The sequence below is a fragment of the Equus asinus genome, chromosome 21 (assembly GCF_041296235.1).
Source record: "Equus asinus isolate D_3611 breed Donkey chromosome 21, EquAss-T2T_v2, whole genome shotgun sequence".
NCBI classification, from domain to species: Eukaryota; Metazoa; Chordata; class Mammalia; order Perissodactyla; family Equidae; genus Equus; species Equus asinus.
The window spans coordinates 77,938,291-77,957,693 of record NC_091810.1 but is presented as its reverse complement, the minus strand read 5'-3'; the positions used below and the strand labels follow the sequence as shown (position 1 = coordinate 77,957,693).

Sequence of the window (19,403 nt, the reverse complement as noted above, 5' to 3'; positions counted from 1 at the left end):
GAGGGTTTTCATCTCTTATTGTATTAAGATACATCCTTTAAACCCATTCCTGAAATAGACTTGGTTTACTCTTAGAAAGTATGGCAGTCGTTGGGACTGTTCATGAATTTTCCGGTTCTTCTACTTAAGGGCACATGGTAGGATTTCACTTCTTTGAGAAAGTTGTAAATTTTCATTAAGCTTAAATTGTTTACCTGTAAAAATATTATCTATCTCCTGAAAGTTAAAAGTGTCCATATGGCTTGCTCTAACCAATGAAATATGAGCAGAAGCGACATGTGTCACTCCTTGGGAGAAATTTTAAGAGCAATACACAATTCACCCTGTAGCCTTTCCCCTGCCCCTCCTTCAGCCTGGGTCTTTGGATGGTGAGCATCAGGCAGAGATGAAAGGGCATGAGGCATGAAATGAATACATTCTTGCTGATTTAAGCTACTGAGATTTGGAGGTTGTTTGTTATTGCAGCATAACCCAGCCTATCCTACTGATGCAGGCGCTAGAAGATCACATGGATTTGTCCACATACAGAACAAATGGACACGGATGTTTTTCAAATATGGCTAGAAATCACTGTTTGTAGAATTTCAGAATAAATATTACTGTTAATATTTTGAATGGTAAATTCACAAGCGCACATTAGCTTTTTGCTATTGTAAACAAGCTGTTTAACAATCTTGTAGTTAAAGTTGTATATATATTCTTAATTATTCCTTAAAATAAATTCCTGGAAGTGGAATTGCCAACCTAGGACATGGGCTGTTTGCAAACTTTTGTCCTATTCTCCCAAATCTCTTCCAGAAAAGTTGCAACATGCAACATTTTAAACTTCCAGTGGCAACCTGTGAGATAAATTCACTTGGGCACAAGTTGTCATAAAAAATATTCCAGCACATTGTTAACCAATGGAAAACATCATCCCCAGAAGAATATACTGAACATACTCTACTGAGGAGGGAGAAGGGTGAAAAGAGCTTGAACAAGTCAAGTTGCTGGTTGTTCATCCCACGTTTGCTTTGGAGCCTTACTGTGGCACAAAATGGGAACAGCCAGAGCAACCACTCACAGTCGTACAGGTGGTGCTGCCCAAGAACCCAGCTGAGGGAGCTGGCGGGCACCGAAATCCAGCCAGCACGCCGCTCACGGAGCCAGGTGAAGGAGTTGCTTCCACCCAGAGCACTGGGCATCTTTTCCTAATTTCACAAGGATGCCATGTAGACTAGCAGGCCTTGGAGATGGAAAAGGAGGAAGAATTAGGAAGCAAAGGATAGAGGAAGGGCAGTGGAAAGAGCAAGGCTCAGCTTTAGGCTGACTCCAGAGTTTAGGAAAAAGAGACATACCAACCCCTAGGCAGCCTAAAAGAGCAAACAACATCCATTGGCCATCAAGGAGGAGTTGTACCTTCAACCCTCAAAGCAGATGCCAGGGTGGTAATTGGTCAGTCCTGTCTCTGTCAGAAAGACCCTTGGTCAGTGTCAGGGATGTGGGGCCCTGGGGTCTCTCAGCCCTGAAGAGCCCCCTGCTTTGTACAAAGAGGGAGACTGGGCATCAGCCTCAGGGGCACTGAGCTCCAACCACCTGGGTTAGCATACAGGAGGCTTAATGGAGTCCAGTGCATCGGGAAATCTGAAAGAGTATCTCAGCCCCTGTGGGAGGAGCGAGGCCCACGCAGGGCAACTCATTGTACCTACCTTTGCTGCGGAGAAGCTCCGATGTTTTCTTCAGTCTCTCTAAATCATCATCCAGTCCATCTGTAAACACTAAGAGGACCTATTGTTTATGAGAGAGAGGGGGATGGAGGAAGGGGAGATGGAGGGGGAAGGGCGGAGGGAGTGAGGAAGGAAGGAAGGAGACGGAGAGGGGAAGGGGGATGGGAAACATGGCTGTTATAAATTACACATTTCTTAAAAATACAAGAGTAAGCTTAGCTTTTCTGGTTGTATCCCGCCTTTCACCCTCTTCATTTTTACCCCTTCATTTACTTGTTCTTTTATTACCCATTCACTTTTACTTCAACCTCCCCACCCCCCCCAAAAAAAGAATTTGAACCAGCTTAATGTGTTCACCTAAAAATACCTTCCAAAAAGGCATTCTATCTTTATCTTACAATATTCATCTTTATCAATGCAAAAATACCAAAATTTTATTGTATTTTCTACAATTACAATCTGTCACTGTTAGTCATAGAAAAATTTAATTTAAAAAGTGAATTACATTAGTCAAGAAATAAATCCATTGGATGTATGATCGAAGGGAAAACTAAATGTAACTGTCAAAGTTTGGGGATGTCATTCCTTAACAGACATCACATGAGCTCTTTCCAGCTCTGTGGACTTCTGTGGGTGTATAATTCTGGGGCACCAGCAAGGGAGGAGATGGGCTACGCTAGCCAGTCATTAGCTGTCACTAAAGATGGTTCAAACTGCTGGCTAGAAAAATATGGCTCTACTCTACATGGCAATGAGTGACCATAGGAGCTAAGGAGTCTTAAAATATCTTCCAAGCTGTCTTGGAATGAATTTCTTCAGTGGAAGACTCTGGATCACTAAACTGTGGGCAACTTGAGAGCAAGGTCTTTATCCTTTTATGCCTACTGGCATCATTCAGCACAGAGCCTCTAGGGCTTAGTAAACATTTGTTGATTGAATGAAAACACTTCTCTTGTTGGTCTTTTCTGGGTAAGACTATGTAGGATCTCCAATGAAGAACAGTTTCCTTGGCCTCAGTCACAAAAGCATTATCCCTCCAACCCTGCCCAATGGCCCCCATGACATGGATTCTCGGCATTTATTACCTTCACTTTAGCAGAAGAGAGGCGAATAGAATTATCTCCCAGGGACTGCAAAAAATCCACATCCAAATGGCTGCTCTTGGCAGCCTGATGAACCAAGAACTTCTGAATGATCTCATCATTGTACTTCTCAAAGCCTGAGTCAAAGATAAGCTGCCCATTTGGGCCAGGAACCAAATAGCGGAACATCATGTTGAACTGCCCAGGAACGCTACAGCTGATGTTGGAAAGCAAGGCCAGCTGTTGCATCAGCTGTGGCAGCAACCTTTGAAGCTTCTGCTGAACTTGCCTTGTGGGGGAGGAGATATCAATTCCTACAGACAACTCTACGTTGCATCCTTTGAAAGTGGAGGAGAAGTAAATCAAATTAGTCAGCTATAGAGGCACAACCAAGCCCAGAAGATATCAACCAAGCTGGCCCTAAAAGAAGAACCCCCAGCCAACCCACAGAAGTGCAAACTAAATAATGGTTGTTGTTTAATTGGGGGGGATGGTTTGTTACACAGCCAAAGCTAACTGATACAATAAATACTGTTTCGTACCTCTACGCTGCTGCAGATTCTATTCCCTCTACCTGGAGTGTCTTATCCCGCCCCCTCCACCCCAGTCTGGTTAACTCATACACGTCCTTCGAGGAGCAGGTCACGTAACCCCCTCTCAAAGCCTGTCGGACTCATGTCCCTAGCGCTTCAATCAAGTTATTAAATGCCCCTGCATGTCCGTTGTTACTTTACTTGACCTTCTCTCCCACTAAATAAAGATTCCTTCATAGTAGGGACTATGTCATCTTACTTTTCCCATGCCTAATACAGAAGCTCATCACATGTTTGACAAATGAATGAAGAAAGAAATATAAATGAGCCTTGAGTTTCTTTCAGCTCTAGCTGTACTATTTCCTTCTCCCCTGGAAGTTTCCTTCCTCATTCGCCACCCACACATAGACCTTGTTTCAGGAAACCATATCAGAAAAGATCAAGACTGAAAATCACGCTCAATTTCTGTTTCTTCTACTTGAAAACTTTTAAGCCTTCACAGAAGGGTACAGCCAGAATCTGAAGGCCCATTGATCTTTCAGACTACACCCACCCTCTCACAGGTGAATAATAAGGCCATCCACAAAATTCCACTGAGGAGGCAAAAGTTGATTGTCACAGACACACCTGCATTAGAATCTAGATGAATGACTTAAAATGTCAATGACTTAAATATCAATCATAAAAGGGCCACAATTATTAACTACTTCTAGACAAAAAGCATAGCTTGGGACTCTCCAGGGCAAGCCAGGACATGTGGACATTTTCTCCTTAGACCAGCACTCATTGGACTATTTGGCTCAGAATTAATAAAAATAAAACTGCAGCTATTGGGGGTGGGCAATTTTGAGGAAAATAAGTAAATACTAGACTCTTCACTAATGAAAAAGGTCATGGATGGTGGCTTAAACTTTCTCAGGGACCTGAGAGTCATGGCTGAGCCGTGAGTTTTCAATCCTCGACATATTATACTCCATGCTAGCTGGCCAGATACGTTTCTGGAATTGCCAAGACAGAAAATGACTTCCTCCTCTCCTTTCATGTAAAACATCTTGGCTTTGTTTTAATTTTTTAAATCTCTAATTGAAATTCACCAAAAGGAGTTTTCACAGATGTAAATCTCATTTCTATATCGGATCTAATTTCAGAAAAAAAGGAATTTCCTTTTTGTAGTATAGTGTATTATTCCAACATTTCTAATCTACATTTTCCCCAGGAACTTTGTCAGCTGGCTTTATTTTGTAGTGGAGAGGGTTGAACATTGCCAGATAACTTCTGAAGTTTTTATAATTCAGCTTTACTATTCTAGAATTCTAGAATTAATTAGGTTCAAGCCACTATTAATGTACCCAGCTAATTTTATCAAAAATGTTAAAAGACAAAGATAAATATAAATCCTAATTTACTACATGGAGCAAAATGAACTGAAAAGAGAAGCTGGAATCCTATATCTCTTCTCTTCTCCCAGGATAATACCCAGGTGCCTATAAACAAAAAAATGAGACTTTGATCCCTGAAGAATCTGAACTGCCTAATGCAGGATATCCCATAATCCATGCTTATTTAAAAACTAATTTTACACATGTATTCTTTCCTTTTCAATTGATTTCTTTTTTTTTTTTTTTTTTTTTTTTTTTGCTGAGGAAACTTGCCCTGAGCTAACATCCATTGCCATTTTGTATGTGGGTTCCTGCCACAGCATGGCCCCCAATGAGTGGTGTAGGTCCACGCCTAGGAACCAAACCCGGGCCACCAAAGCAGAGCAGGCCAGACTTAACCACTAGCCACAAGGCTGGCCCTCAATTGATTTCTGAATTCACCAAGGACACTGCAAAGTAGTGATACTCTTTAAATGGTATAAGCAAAAATATTGATTTAATAATCCAGAAAATTGGCTCAGGCTTTTGACACTAAGCTACAGGGAAGTTCAAACTCTGCTGCCACTATTTCCCATCTGTGTTTCTTACCCTCTCTCTTGTTTTTCTGATCTGGAAATTGGGTATCATAATAATAGCATCTGCTTCCCATGGGGCTGATTTAGAAATATTAGGCTTTATGGGTTCCGTTATATACTCGTCTATACGATATATAGTATAGTATACTATACTATACTATTTTATACTTCTATACTATACTATGCTTCATTATACCTCACTATACTACACCACACCACACCATACCATACTATACTACCCTCCTACTCAAAGTGTGCTCTGAGACAAGCAGGATCAGCATCACCTGGGAGCTTCATAGAAATGCAGAACCCCACCTCAACCTACTGAATCAGCATCTGCATTTTAACGAGATCTCCAGGTGATTCAAATGCACGTTAAAGTTTCAGAGTCCCCGCTATGCTCTACTGTACTATACCAAAAGGCAATATAGGACAGCATTTACTACACAGACTGTAGACCCAGACTGCCTCAGGTTCAGATCTCAGCTTGGGCCAAATAATCTGACTTTGCTGTGCCTTGGTTTCCTCATCTGTTAAATAATATTTATTTCATAGGGTTTTGTGAAGATTAAATGTTTTAATATCTGGAAGCCCTTGGAACAACCCTTGGCACAAGAAAGCACTATCTAAACTTTAGCTATTCTGCTCATAACGTAGTTGTGCCATAGAATCTCACCACTTGTGGGGGAGATGTGGGTTCATCCATGAAGACCTTGGGTCGATCACCCACTGAAAGGCAGGACTCAGGAAAAGAGCAGAAGAGCAGACCTAGGCTGTCAGGAGGAGGAACCCTTGTCTCTGGGCCTTGCTGTTTGGGATGAAAGCTTGAGGAGATAAAACAGGACTGAGGATGACCTCAGTCGTATGGGAGCAGATTGGCAACAACATAGAGAGAAGACCCCTGTACAGAGCCACAGAGAAAAGACAGTGTGTTCTATCTCATAAGACAGCCTGTCTGACTGATACTCTCTGCTTCGTTTTCCCTTTCGATATGCCCAAATCTTCAGTAAGTTGTGTTTACACATTCCACTCCGGTTTCATCTATCTACAAAGAAGAAAGGGAGGACTTTCGAGAGACAGAGTTCTGAGAAGTTTTGGGCCTCTGGAGTCCAGAGTGGCGACAGCCGTGGGAATGATTAAAAGAATCCCCAGGGGAAGGTAAGTCACAGCATCAGGAGTTCAGGCCAGATGTACTCCCCACACAGTGACCCTCCCTCACTCCTCCAACTGGAAGGATCAGTTTTGTTTCATTGAGAGAGCCAACAGTGTCCCTGACATCTATGAAGGGCTTATGGATCAAATAACAAACCCTCTGTCACTCACCTTGTGGAGTGCAGACCTTATAAAGAATTTCCTTCTCCAGGTTCTGCAAGGACTCAAATTTTTCTTCATAGTACACTTTGTCCTGGTCATTGGTAATCTCCAAGAGCTGAGAGTTTTTGGCTTCTCCCACCCCAATGGCAAAAATAATTACATTTCTGTCCCTGAGAGCCTTAGCGGGTACGGCTACATCATCCCGGGCCACCCCATCGGTGATCACAATCAAATACTGAGGAACACTGGGTCTCCCTCCTCTTGAACTGTCAAAAAAGGGCAGAGTGAAATCAAGGGCTTTCCCAGTGTAGGTGCCATGATAGATTTGCTGAACATTCTCGATGGCTCGCTGAATATCCACGTTTGAGAAGTATTGGTTGAGCCTGAATTCTTCCTGGGGGCTTGAGCTGAACTGCAAAAGGCCAATCTGAATTTCATCAGCACCTATATTGGATTGGCTCACCATCCTCTTCATGAATCCCTTCATCTTTTCAAAGTCTTTTGGGGAGATGGATTCTGAACCATCTATCAGGAAGATAATGTCAGCTTTCCTTTTCTTACAGGCTGTGGGGAAAAGGAGCAGAACAGAACATTCACTCAGAGCCTGAAACCAATTAATTACAAGGCCCCAGGGACAGTCTGGGGTGACATATACACAACATGAAAATATTTTTACAGGGGGTCAAAGAGGAAGTCAATCAAATAAATTTTCTGTGACCCAGCACAAACCAGTCTCAAAATAAGACACAGCTGTATGATAAAGACATAAAGTTTGACCGGCTTGGTTCATACTAGGCCATGGTCACTCTGTGTCCAATATTCACTTTTGGATCAGTGAATCCACACTTCGAGAATGAAACCTATTCAAATAGATTAGACATATATACTTGGAGAGAAAGATTAAAGAAAAAAGTTCTTACTCTCTGAGGAGCAGACATCCCGTACCACTTCTTGTTGAATGGACTTCAAGGAGTCAAACTCATGCACGAAAAACATCTTGTCTTTAGCTATCTCCTTAAGTTGAATAGTGTTAGCATCTCTGACTCCAATAGCGTAAATGATGACTCCATCTCCCCTCAGTGCCTCTGCAGCTTCAGCCACCGGATCCGCAGATTTACCATCAGTGATGACTAAGAGATACCAAGGTACATTGCTGCGAGCAGTGTCTGCAAAGACTCGAGCCATATTACTCAAGGCCCGACCTGTCATGGTGCCGCCTCCCCTCTGCTGGATGCCATCAATGGCTACCTTCATCCTTGCTGCACTGGAATACTGGCTGAGGATAATTTGACTATTAATTCCATCTGAGTACTGAACAACTCCAAACCGTACTCTGTCAGGTCCTATATGGAACTCGTTTATCACCCCTTTCATGAATGCCTTCATTTCAAGAAAATCTTCTTGGTTGATGCTGCCAGATCCATCTATAAGGAAGTAAATATCTGCCTTCTCAATGTGCACACAGCCTAGGCAATAAGAAGAGCAACCCATTAGAACAGAGTGTGAGACGGCACAGCCAAAGCTGTTGATCCTGATCTGCATCCACACCCGCGCAGCACTCATTGTTCCCTTGAGAACCAATAGCTTTCTACCGAAAGCACCTGTGACTCTGCCCAAGGCTATTGTCTGGCCAGGAGCTTGATCAGCCCATACACTGGGCAGGCCAGAATACCTGGGAGTGAATTTGGGAGCAACCACCAACCAATGATTGACAGGGGTTGATGGATAAACACCCCAGCTTCCTTGCCCTTTGGGAGGTGAGTTCTGCATAGTTTCCCTGAGGCCCCAGCAGAACTGAGACCCAGTTGCCCACAATAACCTACAATAACCTGCTCATGCTAACTCAGCCTGTATTGGCTGTCTTCCCTTCCTCTCTCGCATCTCCACTCCCCCAGCAGTGTCCCCTGGGGTCACCTCCCAAATAATCACTTGCATCCAAATCCTTATCTCAGAGTCTATTTCTGAAGAACCTCACTTAAAACATGAAGTAAATATTACTCGACATTTCTCAAATGAGGAAGTTTAGAACAAGCTAAGAGTAAAACATCAGAGCATATCTGAAGCTACGAAATGTCTCAGGATCCAATATTCCTGCTTCCCACGCAAGTCACACTTTTTAAATACATGGGCAAAAGACTGCATTTTCTGAAATTTAACTTAGTTTAATTAATTTAAAACTTTCTGTTTTAACTGAGGCTTACTCATATGAATCGCTTTGTATTAAGGCCTAGACTCCAAAGGGCAAATGGCTCTGCATTTAGATCCTGTCTCCACCACTTACCAGCCGGCTTGTCCCTTTGCATCTCAATTGCCTCATCTGTCAAACAAGAATCTTAACACCTACTCAGTAAGCTTATTGTGAGGATGAAATAAGGTCAGGGAAACACAGCCGAGCTGAGTATTAAAAATTCACCGTTAAGATCATCCAGTGTTCTATTTTTGTCACATAGCAGATTTCGCAAAAAGAATGAAACATAGTTTTCTCCTTGCCCCTTTCATTAAGGGCAGCCCAGCCTTTGTTATTAATCTCTGGATTCTCTTGACTCAGGGAAGGATCAAAAGCCTTTTCATGCTTCCTGGTTGAGAGGGAAACGGCCTGAGGCAGGCACTGGGCTCCCTTGCTCAGACCTTCATTTGGAAAGAGCTTGTACACGCAACATGTGGGACATACTTAGACTAGAAAAAGTATTTGTTGTTCATCTGAATGAAATTCAAATTTAACTGCACATCCTGTGTTTTATCTGGCAACCCTCCCCTAGAGGGGCAGGCACTGGAAGGGATGCGAAGAGGAGTGGTCTGCCCCGATGGTAAGTGTTCATTGAATGCTTGGAGAATGGAGGGGAAATTATAGAAAAAGAAGGCGGAAATTCAGACCTTGTAGCAAGCCAGCACCCACTGGTGACAGGTGGATGGCTGCCTGAGGCTGAGAAAAGGACCGCTGTGCAGGAAGGGCCATCTCTGTAGCCAGCCCCGGGCAGCAGTGGTCGAGGAGGCTCCCCTGCAGCCCAGGGCCTTTGCCCTGACAGTGTCCAGAGGAGCCAAGAGTCCTGAATATTGTCTGGCACTACACGTTCCTGCTAATCTTGGCAGATGGAAATTTGGCGAGTCAGGGGAGAGAAAGAGAATGTTTTTTACAAGCTGGATGCTGCTATGCATCCACATCTATTACATACACAAATTTCTTAGCAGAGTGTCTGACACATAGCAAATGACCAACAAATGGTATATATGATGATCATTATGATCACCCAGGACAGAATTCTGGTAAAATTGCCCCAACTTCTATTTACCTAAGCTACCCCACCCCCAACCACTCTAGACTTCGGGCTGATTTTCTTGATTCCAGGTTTATTTTTAGCTGCTATGCAGTCTGGGAAAGAAATCAACTCTCAACTCTTTATACTGTTTGTAAGTTGTGTTTTCTTCTCCCCTACAGAATATAGGCAGGGGATGTACAAGGAAATAAAATTCATATTTAACAATTTTGTTCCCCATTCCCAGAAAAGAGAAAGGGACTGAAAATACAGGCCAGAGAGAAAGAGGAGAATTTATTCAGATATTTCAAATCTCTAGACCTCAGCACAAGTAATCAAGAAATTACAGGATCAGTTAATGATTGTTTTAAGAAAAAAAAAAGGAAAGCTCAGTGATTTCCCCCTGATGATATAATCACAGCCTTGAATTTTTAAGTTAATTATCTACACTTCAAGCTGTCATCTTCTTTCTATAATTCTGATTTGAATCTAAGAAATTCTAGCATAGGTAGACAAAAATAGACAAGTAGGTAGACAGACACACAGATATTTATAAGAGCCAGTAAGTGGCAAATTTGGGATTTAAAATTCAGGAAGTTTGACTCCAAGGTGTATATACTTAACCATTATGTTTTTTCTGGTATTTTTTTTTTAACTACGTGTATAGTAGGAGCTCTCCTAACTGACCTCCTCTTAAATAGCTCACCAGATAATTGACGTTCTCCCTTCCTTCTGTAACACACAAGTGATGCTCCTCCAGTACATCCAGAGCCCTCCTCTGGAGCAGTAGGACATCATACAGTTCTGCTCCCCTCAGTGGAAGAATAAGCCGACCAAGAACAAAGTGGGTTTGTCCCCAGCCTGTTTATGGCAGTTTTGTTATTATAATAACACAACAAATCAAATATGGTACAAATCAATAGGACATGAGTGTGAATAAAACAGGTTTATTGTGTCTCTGAAAATCAGGTTAACTGCTTAGAAAAAAACCAATAAAGGCAAGGTGTTTTAAAAGAAATTATTGGTGTACTAGACAGCACTACAAAGATTGAATTTTTGAGATCATAAAAAATCAATAAGGACTTCTATACTCAGATTGTTTCAAAAGTGGCTAAGTTCTCATCTCACTTCAAAGAAACTGAAACTGGAAATTATAGGAAATACAATATTGGATGACTGATGAAGAAAACATAGGGAACTCCAATCAGCAGGGCTCATATTCAAAGAAGCCTTGGCCTTACACAAAAGATTGCCAAATTAATGTTCATTTATTATGCTTTAAGTTAAAATTTTCCAATTTCAAGAATGTGTCTATCTCTTTAGAAATAATTTTCTTCTTTAAGTGATTAAAGGTTTGGTCAATCCATTCTCAGATCCCCAGGGCTTTACTGTAAATACACATACGCATATTTTCATCAAACTCTTAAAAGGCATGAGGGTAAGACAGAAGAGGGAGGAACGCTCACTTTTTACTTCATATTCTCTGAACTATTTGGAATCAAGACAAAATAAGGATTTTACAAGTTTGTGTTTCTGTTTCTCAATGATCTGACTCCAAAATCTTTTCTTCGATGGAGGGTAGAGTAGGTGAATGAATGGAGCAGCAGAGTAAAGATTTTAAAAAACAATCAAATCTGGGAAAGGTCTTCCTACCTTCTTGCAGGGCATTGCCCATCCTAGAAATGGAAGCCCTTGTGCCCACAATCTCAGGGCAGAGCTGGTTCTTAATCTTGCTTCCCACAACGGAGAGTTGCAAAAATGATTCCAGGAGGATGACATGCTTCCAAGGAGGATATGAGGCTATCTTCTCCAGGTCCTTACCCTCTGAGGCAAGCTGGGTGCCCACTGCATAGATAGTAACCCCTGCCCTCCGGAGGAGAGAAGCCGGTCTGGACACATTGTCTTGGGAGAAGCCATCCGTGATGACCACAGCTATCTGCTGTACACCTTGCTTGGACCGGCTGCCCTTCTCCTGAATGAAAACCTCATTTCTTAGGAAATCCAAAGCAGCCCCAGTCTTGATCCTTCCTCTTTGTCCCTGGTAGGTTAATTTGTCCAAACGCTCCAAGACTTTGGCTGAATTCTGAAATGTATCCAGTGAAAACTCAAGTTGTGGTTCCTCACTGTAGAAGACCAAGCCAATTCTCACAGCATCAGGATGAATGCTTAGAGAGCTGATGGTGGTCTTCAAGAAATTGACAACTTGTTGGAAATTCGATTGTCCAGCCCTGCTAAATTCCTCAATGAGGAATACTAAGTCAGCTGGGATAGCAACTGGACACACTGTAAAGAAACAAAACAGAAAGAAGGGCTTTAGCGTGAGAACAGGGGAATAAAGGCAACACTCATTTTGTACATAAAAGTTGTATTATGCTATATTTTATATACTGTAATAATATATTTACTACTATGAATTGTAATAATATATATTATACTAACATATTAATGCAGTTTAGAATTCAGTAGAAGCCTTTATGACCATCATTTGGCACGATGGTCAAAGAGCATCACAGAGTTCCTACCTATCTCAAAATTCTTCACATGAAAAAGTATTCACATCACTTGCAAAATCTGTAAATACACGAACACCCACAAGCAAGTGCTTTAAAATGATTTTTCAATTCATCTAAGTCCATTAAAAGCATTTGAGTCTTGCTGAACTAATTTTTTCTTCAGTTTTCCAGTGCTAGGAAACCCTGGATCAAATTCTTTTTTATAGGCCTGAAACTTCCTTGACTTAATCATTTTTCCTCTCTCGGTAAAAAATGGAAATTACAAATTATGACTATTAATTCGCGTGCCTTTCTCTGACAAATTTTATGTCATTTCAATAGAGGTAACATGAAATGTTGCAAGCTCCTATGAAAAATCTTTCACCAAAAATTGAGCTAACTGGCCGTTTCATTTTGCTATGAAACAGTCTTCCCTTCAACCTGCCTCAAATGGGGTCACAGAGTTCTGACTGCATAAACTCCCCTCCGAGAGGAGTCCAGACACCTCCCTCCCAATTTAAGGCAGTAACTAATGTTGGGAAACCCACTGTGCCCACATACAAAAAAGGTCCAAATCTGCTTTGATATATAAAAAAAGAAATCTCCCTAGCAGAGAGCCAAAACCACATGTACAGAAGGTTGAAACCAATGTGTACACAACTGAATATTGTGGAACAAAGTTTAGAGAAGAGAATATAGGGGCAACAGTATAGTCTTTTGACTTATCTTTGGTCTCTTGGTGTCATGAAATTTCCCTGTTGGTCCTTTTTTATAAAGAACCAAAACAATGCTCAATTTAAAAAGAGGCTGTTGCCTATGATTTTGCCAAGTCTAAAACACCTTCTCTAGGAACTGCAAGCATCTTTGACTTCTCCCTTCCTTCACCTAGTACTGGTACCAAGAGCTATTGTTGTCCTTTTGAGTTTTCTTCAGGATTCATCCCCTTTCCTTATTGTCAGAGCCACCATTGGTCTAGAGCCAGGTATCCTCCCTATGTAGACAGATGACAGCTCAGCCTTAAAGTCCTTCAGAGTCTGAAGTATCATGTGGAATCCAGGCTGCCCACTGAAGTCTCCATTAAAGACCACTCTGGTCATGTCATGTTTTCCTGCTTAAAAGCTTACAGTTACTTTCCAGTGCCTTTGGGACTCCATAATCAGGGTCCATCCTACCTAATCCAATCTCATCCCTCACCACTTCTAAACCCTCCTCCCAACCCCAATTGGCTCCATTTGTTCACTTGCTTCCCCATTCACTCAGCCCATTCCCACTTCCACACTCTTACTCACGCTCTTCCCCCTACCGAGAGTACCCTCCTCCCTTCTCCCTATATATTAAAATCACATTCATTATTGAGGGGCCAATGCAATTCCTCCCAGGCCTGGTTCTCCACTATACCCTCATTTTGCTCTATTTCTACTTAATGTAATGTCTAGAAGGTGCTTCTTAGTTCCTTATTATCTCTGCTTGGATTTTCTTCTTGTCTCACATGTGTTTGTCTTTTATGCCTGTAAAATTCCAAGTACCCTCAGGCTCTAGATGTTGAGAGGTCTGGGCAGAGCTGTGATAGTTCAGAGAAAGGAAGGATTGGTCACTCCCATTTGTGGGGATCAACTGGAAGTTCCACCAAGATTCTAGTTGTAGGGACACTATGCTAAGGGGAACTTGAGAACTGAAGGATAATGTTTTGATTGTGGGCATTCCAAGCTGACGGTATAGTGTGTTCAAGGGCAGAGACAGAGGTGAAAACATCTGACATATATACAGCAAGTGGTGAATAGTTCATCTAGGCTACTCCTTATAATATATGAAAGGACTTGGCAGGAGATAAGACTCAGTGGTTCTTAACCAACAGTGGTACCTATTCCCAGGGGACATTTGGAAATATATGGCAATGTTTTGGATTGTCTTAAGATTCAGGGATGCTACTGGCAGGGACAAGGGATATTAAAACCCCAACAATGCACAGGACAAAAACTACACTGTGAATTGTTCCACCCAAAATGCCAATTTGCATCTCCCTTGAGCACCTTGAATACCAACTTAAGGAGGGACTTTATTTAATCTCTGGAGAGAAGTCTGAATGCTCCTTCTTCTGGAAAAGGTATGGAGTAACTTGGATTATTGCTCAGAAATATTCATTCCCTACACCTCACTTCCATGGGTGGAATATACTTTCTTACTCCATTGATGATGACATAGCTATATGACTTGCTTTGGCCAATGGAATGTTAGCAGATGATGAAGTAGAAATCTGAAAAGTGCTTATACAATTGGGTTTTCCCTGCTGCACCTCTGCAATTACCATAGGAAGGATATGCCCATGCTAGCCTGATGATCCCAGGAAGATGAGAGTTACGGAGCAAAGCCAAATGTAGATCAGCCAACCCTCAGCCAAATGCTAAATCTGTGAATAAGCCCAAGCAAGATCAGCAAAGCCATTCAGTTGAACCCAACAAAGATCAGCTGACCCCCAGCACATCTGGGAAAATAAATGATTCTGTTCAGCCACTGACTTTTTGGATGGCTTGTTATGCAACATCATTGTGACCATAGTTAACTAATACGAGGTATGTGCCTGAGGTAGCCCAGGCATCCTCCTCTTCCTCATCTACTGGTGCTAATGTCCCAGAACTGAAGAATCCAGAATGCACCCTCTTCTCTGCTCTTTCCCCAGACTTCTCTATTATGCACAGACCTCTCAGTGACTTACACACCTAGAGACCAAATCTTACCTACTGCAGCCTCTTTCTCTGCCTGAGTGCTGAACTCGGGCTGCCCAGTCCCTTGAATCACCGCATTCACATTATGTATCATCTGTCTGACTCCATCTTGTCCTTGCATTTCATAAATAAGGGGTGGGGTCCCCATCCCCTCCAGTTCTCTCCTGTCAAAGTCCTGTACGCCCACAGACATGACTTTCACGCCTTTTCCCCTCAATGTCTGTGCAGCATCCTGGACCTCATCCTCAGATTTGCCTGAGGTAATGACCACTGCATATTGGGGAATGCCCTGGAGAAACCGGCTTCCCGCTGCCTCCTGGAAGAAGGTCTGATGAAGGTATCGCAGAGCTTTGCCTGTCCTCCTGGAGCCACCCCGGAGCACAAAGTGTTCGTGGATGTGAGCAATCATCTCATTCTTGGTCTGGTACGTATTGAACAAAAACTCAGTGTGACCTTGATCACCATACTGAGCCAGCCCAATCTGGTACTTATCCCTGCCAACATCCAGCATGCCAACAACTCTGGAGATGAAATTCTGCATCCACTGGAAACTGGTCCATGATGTGTTCCGTGAGGTGTCAGCAAGAAAAACCACATCTGCATAGGCCTGGGTGGATTCTGGAATTGAAGAGAGAAGGGGGAAGGAAAAGGAAAGGAGAAAGTAAATCAAGTCAAGATCTCACGAAAATGGAACACAAGGAGGGGTTTGTGTGGGGAATAGAAGAGGGAGAGGTACTCTATTTATGCAACACTGTGTAGATTATACTTTCACCTCCTCCACATGAGACTCTATCACGAAGCTTTCTCCCTCTCACACTCTGCTGCAACTGTTGTCTGCTTTATTAGGCTAAAGCACCTTCCAATTATTCTTCCTCAACCAATAGAGGAAGCAAAGGAAGTTAACACATACTGAGCCACCACTTTGTGCTAGAGATTTTTATGCACTTTATTTGATTTTATCCTCATAAACCATCTTACTAAGCAAGTATTATTATCTTCATTGTCAGATGAGAAAAGTGAAGTGAAGAAGTGACGCTGCTCATTCATGCTCACATAACTAAAATGTGGAAAAGGTAGGATTAAAAACAGGTCTTCTGGACTCTAAAACCCATGTTCTTTCCTACCCATGAGAACTTCATTTATCCTTCGATCCCCAGGTCCAATGGTTCTTCATCTAGGAAGGCTCCCCAGCTTGTCCCGCAGTGGTGGACAGCTTCTCCTGCCCTCCCGCTATATTCAACGTATCCTGGCTCACATTGGAATTAGGTGTCCTGGTTGGAAGGGTGGGTTTTCACACAGCTTCTTACCTTTTATTTCACCCTCCACTGCCAAGCACAGAGTCTGAAGAATGCTTCCTGAGAAATCCTGCAGGATGTTGAAGTTTTCAGTGCTGAAGAGAAACTTCTCAAATGGCTTACTGGCTATTTTTTGCAACTCCTGGATATCCTGGACGTTGACTCCTACCACGTACACAAGAACTCCATCTTCTTTCAACCTGTCAGCTGCCTCCTGGACTTCATCGTTTGACTCCCCATCTGTCACCAGGATAACTATCTGAGGAACCCTGTCCTTGGCCCGGCTTCCAGCTGCCTCAGTCAAGTAGTTGGTCCTGATAAACTCCAGGGCACTCCCTGTGTTTGTGCCTCCTGTACGGTAGGGTAGATTCTGGATCTGCTCCAGGACCACACTCTTCAGAGGGTACTGGTTCAACTGAAAGGCTGGGTAGATGTTGTCATTATACTGAGCAAGTCCCACCTGGACCTGGTCACTACCAATGTCAAGCCCCAAGACAACAGAGCGAAGGAAGTTCTTCACTTTCTGGAAGTTCTGTGGTCCAATGCTGGTTGAGCTGTCTACTAGGAAGACAATGTCCGCCAGGACTGCTTCTCTGCAAGCTGTAAGAGAGAGGACAAAAGGGATGGGGTCTGCAGGCTTTCACTGAAAATTCTTAGAGCCAATGGAGCTAAATGGTGTACAGAAAGGAGAGCAATGCCAGGAAGCCTATAGTCAGTGGTCCTTAGACACCCTAAATGACAGTGTGCTCAGAGAAGTAACAACATCCCCTGTGCCTTCCTTCCCTCCATTCCATCATCTTCTGAGGCTTCTAACCTGCTCTACTGAGACCTCCAATCTTGAAATCCACTCGAACAATCCCCTGAATTGCATTCAGAAGAAAAACACTTCTATAAATGTAGCAGCACACTGAGAAAGGGGCTGTCCTCTTTCCAGTGGGAATAAACTTCATCTCTGGGAGTGTGCTGGCACCAACAGCTCAGAGAGCAGGAATGTAGTCCATGTTCCGTGGTAAATCTCATTGTAGCTCCCCCACTTAGTAGTGCTGTGACCTATTTATCACTCACCTCTTTGAGACTCAATTTTCTTCTCTGCAGCAGCACTGAAATCTTTACACCAGCGCTCATACTCTCACAGGGTTGTTTTAAGGATAAAATAAGATAATCTATCACAGCAGACAATAGCAACACTCTGCACAAGTCCTTTTGGATTTCTTTTTACCATTTCTGCACACTGATCTTTGGAGGATTTCTCTTTGGCTACTGGAGCTGCTTTGCCTGCAATATATAAAAGCCTATCTCCTTGCCTTAGGTCAAGACAACCCTGAGGCATAACTTATGCTCCTGAGAACTCCTGTAAGATCAAGCTAAAACTACTCTGTTTGGAACTTTTGCCTGAGATCACACCCTTCCTTACTTTCCTCTACTTTTTCTGTCTTGCATCCTTCACATCCTTATCAACCACCTTTGGGAGCTCTTCTGTAAGAAGTAACATGTATTCAAATCCTTGCCTCAGGCTCTGCTTCTGGGGACACAATCTGTAATAACCATTCTATTGGGATGGATCTGCTCTGAAAGACCTGGGATCAAGTCCCAGCTCTGCCATCCAGTTATAGCACCTTTGGCCTCAGTTTCCTCACATAAAAAAATGCAAATAGGGGCCAGCCTGGTGGAGCAGTGGTTAAGTTCACACATTCCCCTTCGGCAGCCCAGGGTTCACTGGTTCAGATTCCAGGTGTGGACCTACACACCACTTGTCAAGCCATGATGTGACATGCATCCCATATATAAAGTAAAGGAAGATGGGCACAGTTGTTAGCTCAGGGCCAGTTTTCCTCAGCAAAAAGAGGAGGATTGGTGGCAGATGTTAGCTCAGGGCTAATCTTCCTCAAAAAAAAAAAATGCAAATAATAATACTAAGTGCCTTACATATCCATGTAAAAACAAATACTAATTGCCCTATGTATCATACATATTTCTATGTATCGAACCAAAAATTGCCTCATGTATCTAACTATCAGTCAGATGGGGCATGTAAACAAGTTTTGGAAACTATATAGCACCAAGCAAATGGTAGTTATCATTGCTATGTATATAAAACCTCTTTGTAAACTTTAAAGCACTATACCAAAGTAAGGTATGTAATCTGGCTGTACAAATGCAATCTACCAGCACACAGTTGCAGCATCAAATGGGTCGAAAGTTTTAGCACCTCCTCCAATTCACCTCCCCCATGCAGAAATACCAAAAGAATGAATAAGTAACGGAGGCTCTAACCTCTTGTGGGTTTTGATGGAATCCACAAGCAATCTTCCCCTCTGTTCAAAGTTCTATGCTTTCTTATACAGTTTAGTAATTGATTTATAAAGAATTTTCCCAGTTAATGCCCATGGGGGATCAGAAGTGGCCACCGCAAAATGTGTCTCTTTGGCTTAATTTTAAAGACAAAAGACTCTGAAAAAAAACTTTGACCCTCCCCCTAACTGCCTAAAAGAATATAAGATCGGGGCGGGCCTGTGGCCGAGTGGTTAAGTTCACGTGCTCAGCTTCGGCGGCCCAGGGTTTCGTAGGTTTGAATCCTGAGCGTGGACATGGCACTGCTCATCAGGCCACGCTGAGGCGGCATCCCACATGCTACAACTAGAAAGACTCACAACTTAAAAAAAAACAACTATGTAGCAGGGGGCTTTGGGGAGAAAAAGGAAAAATAAAATCTTTAAAAAAAAAAGAATTTAAAATAAAAGGCCTGTGGCCGTGGCCAGCCTGGTGGCATAGTGATGAGGTTCACATGCTCTGCTTCAGCAGCCCAGGGTTTGTGGGTCTGGATCCTGGGCACGGACCTACACAACATTCAGGCCGTGCTGTGGCAGCATCCCACATAAAAAAAAGAGGAAGATTGGCACAAATGTTAGCTCAGCAGCAATCTTCCACAAGCAAAAAGAGGAAGATTGGCAACAGATGTTAGGTCAGGGCCAATCTTCCTCACAAAATAGCCAAAAAAAAGATTAAAAGCCCCATCCCCAGGACAGGCCATCACCACAGATAACTCTGGG

General features: G+C 42.8%; 1 protein-coding gene across 2 annotated transcripts in view; it reads right to left on the bottom strand.

Annotated features, from left to right (window-relative positions):
• Window positions 1-19,403, bottom strand: part of LOC106842755 (collagen alpha-4(VI) chain-like) — a 98,221-nt gene that overhangs the window by 61,276 nt on the left and 17,542 nt on the right. For both annotated transcript variants that reach the window (XM_014859458.3, XM_014859459.3), the window contains 7 exons: window positions 16,366-16,953; window positions 15,071-15,676; window positions 11,497-12,126; window positions 7,510-8,055; window positions 6,599-7,153; window positions 2,792-3,126; window positions 1,689-1,767 (listed from right to left, as the gene is read on the bottom strand). In XM_014859458.3, the coding sequence (XP_014714944.3) occupies window positions 1,689-1,767; window positions 2,792-3,126; window positions 6,599-7,153; window positions 7,510-8,055; window positions 11,497-12,126; window positions 15,071-15,676; window positions 16,366-16,953 (3,339 nt within the window). The remainder of the gene's footprint in view (window positions 1-1,688; window positions 1,768-2,791; window positions 3,127-6,598; window positions 7,154-7,509; window positions 8,056-11,496; window positions 12,127-15,070; window positions 15,677-16,365; window positions 16,954-19,403) is intronic.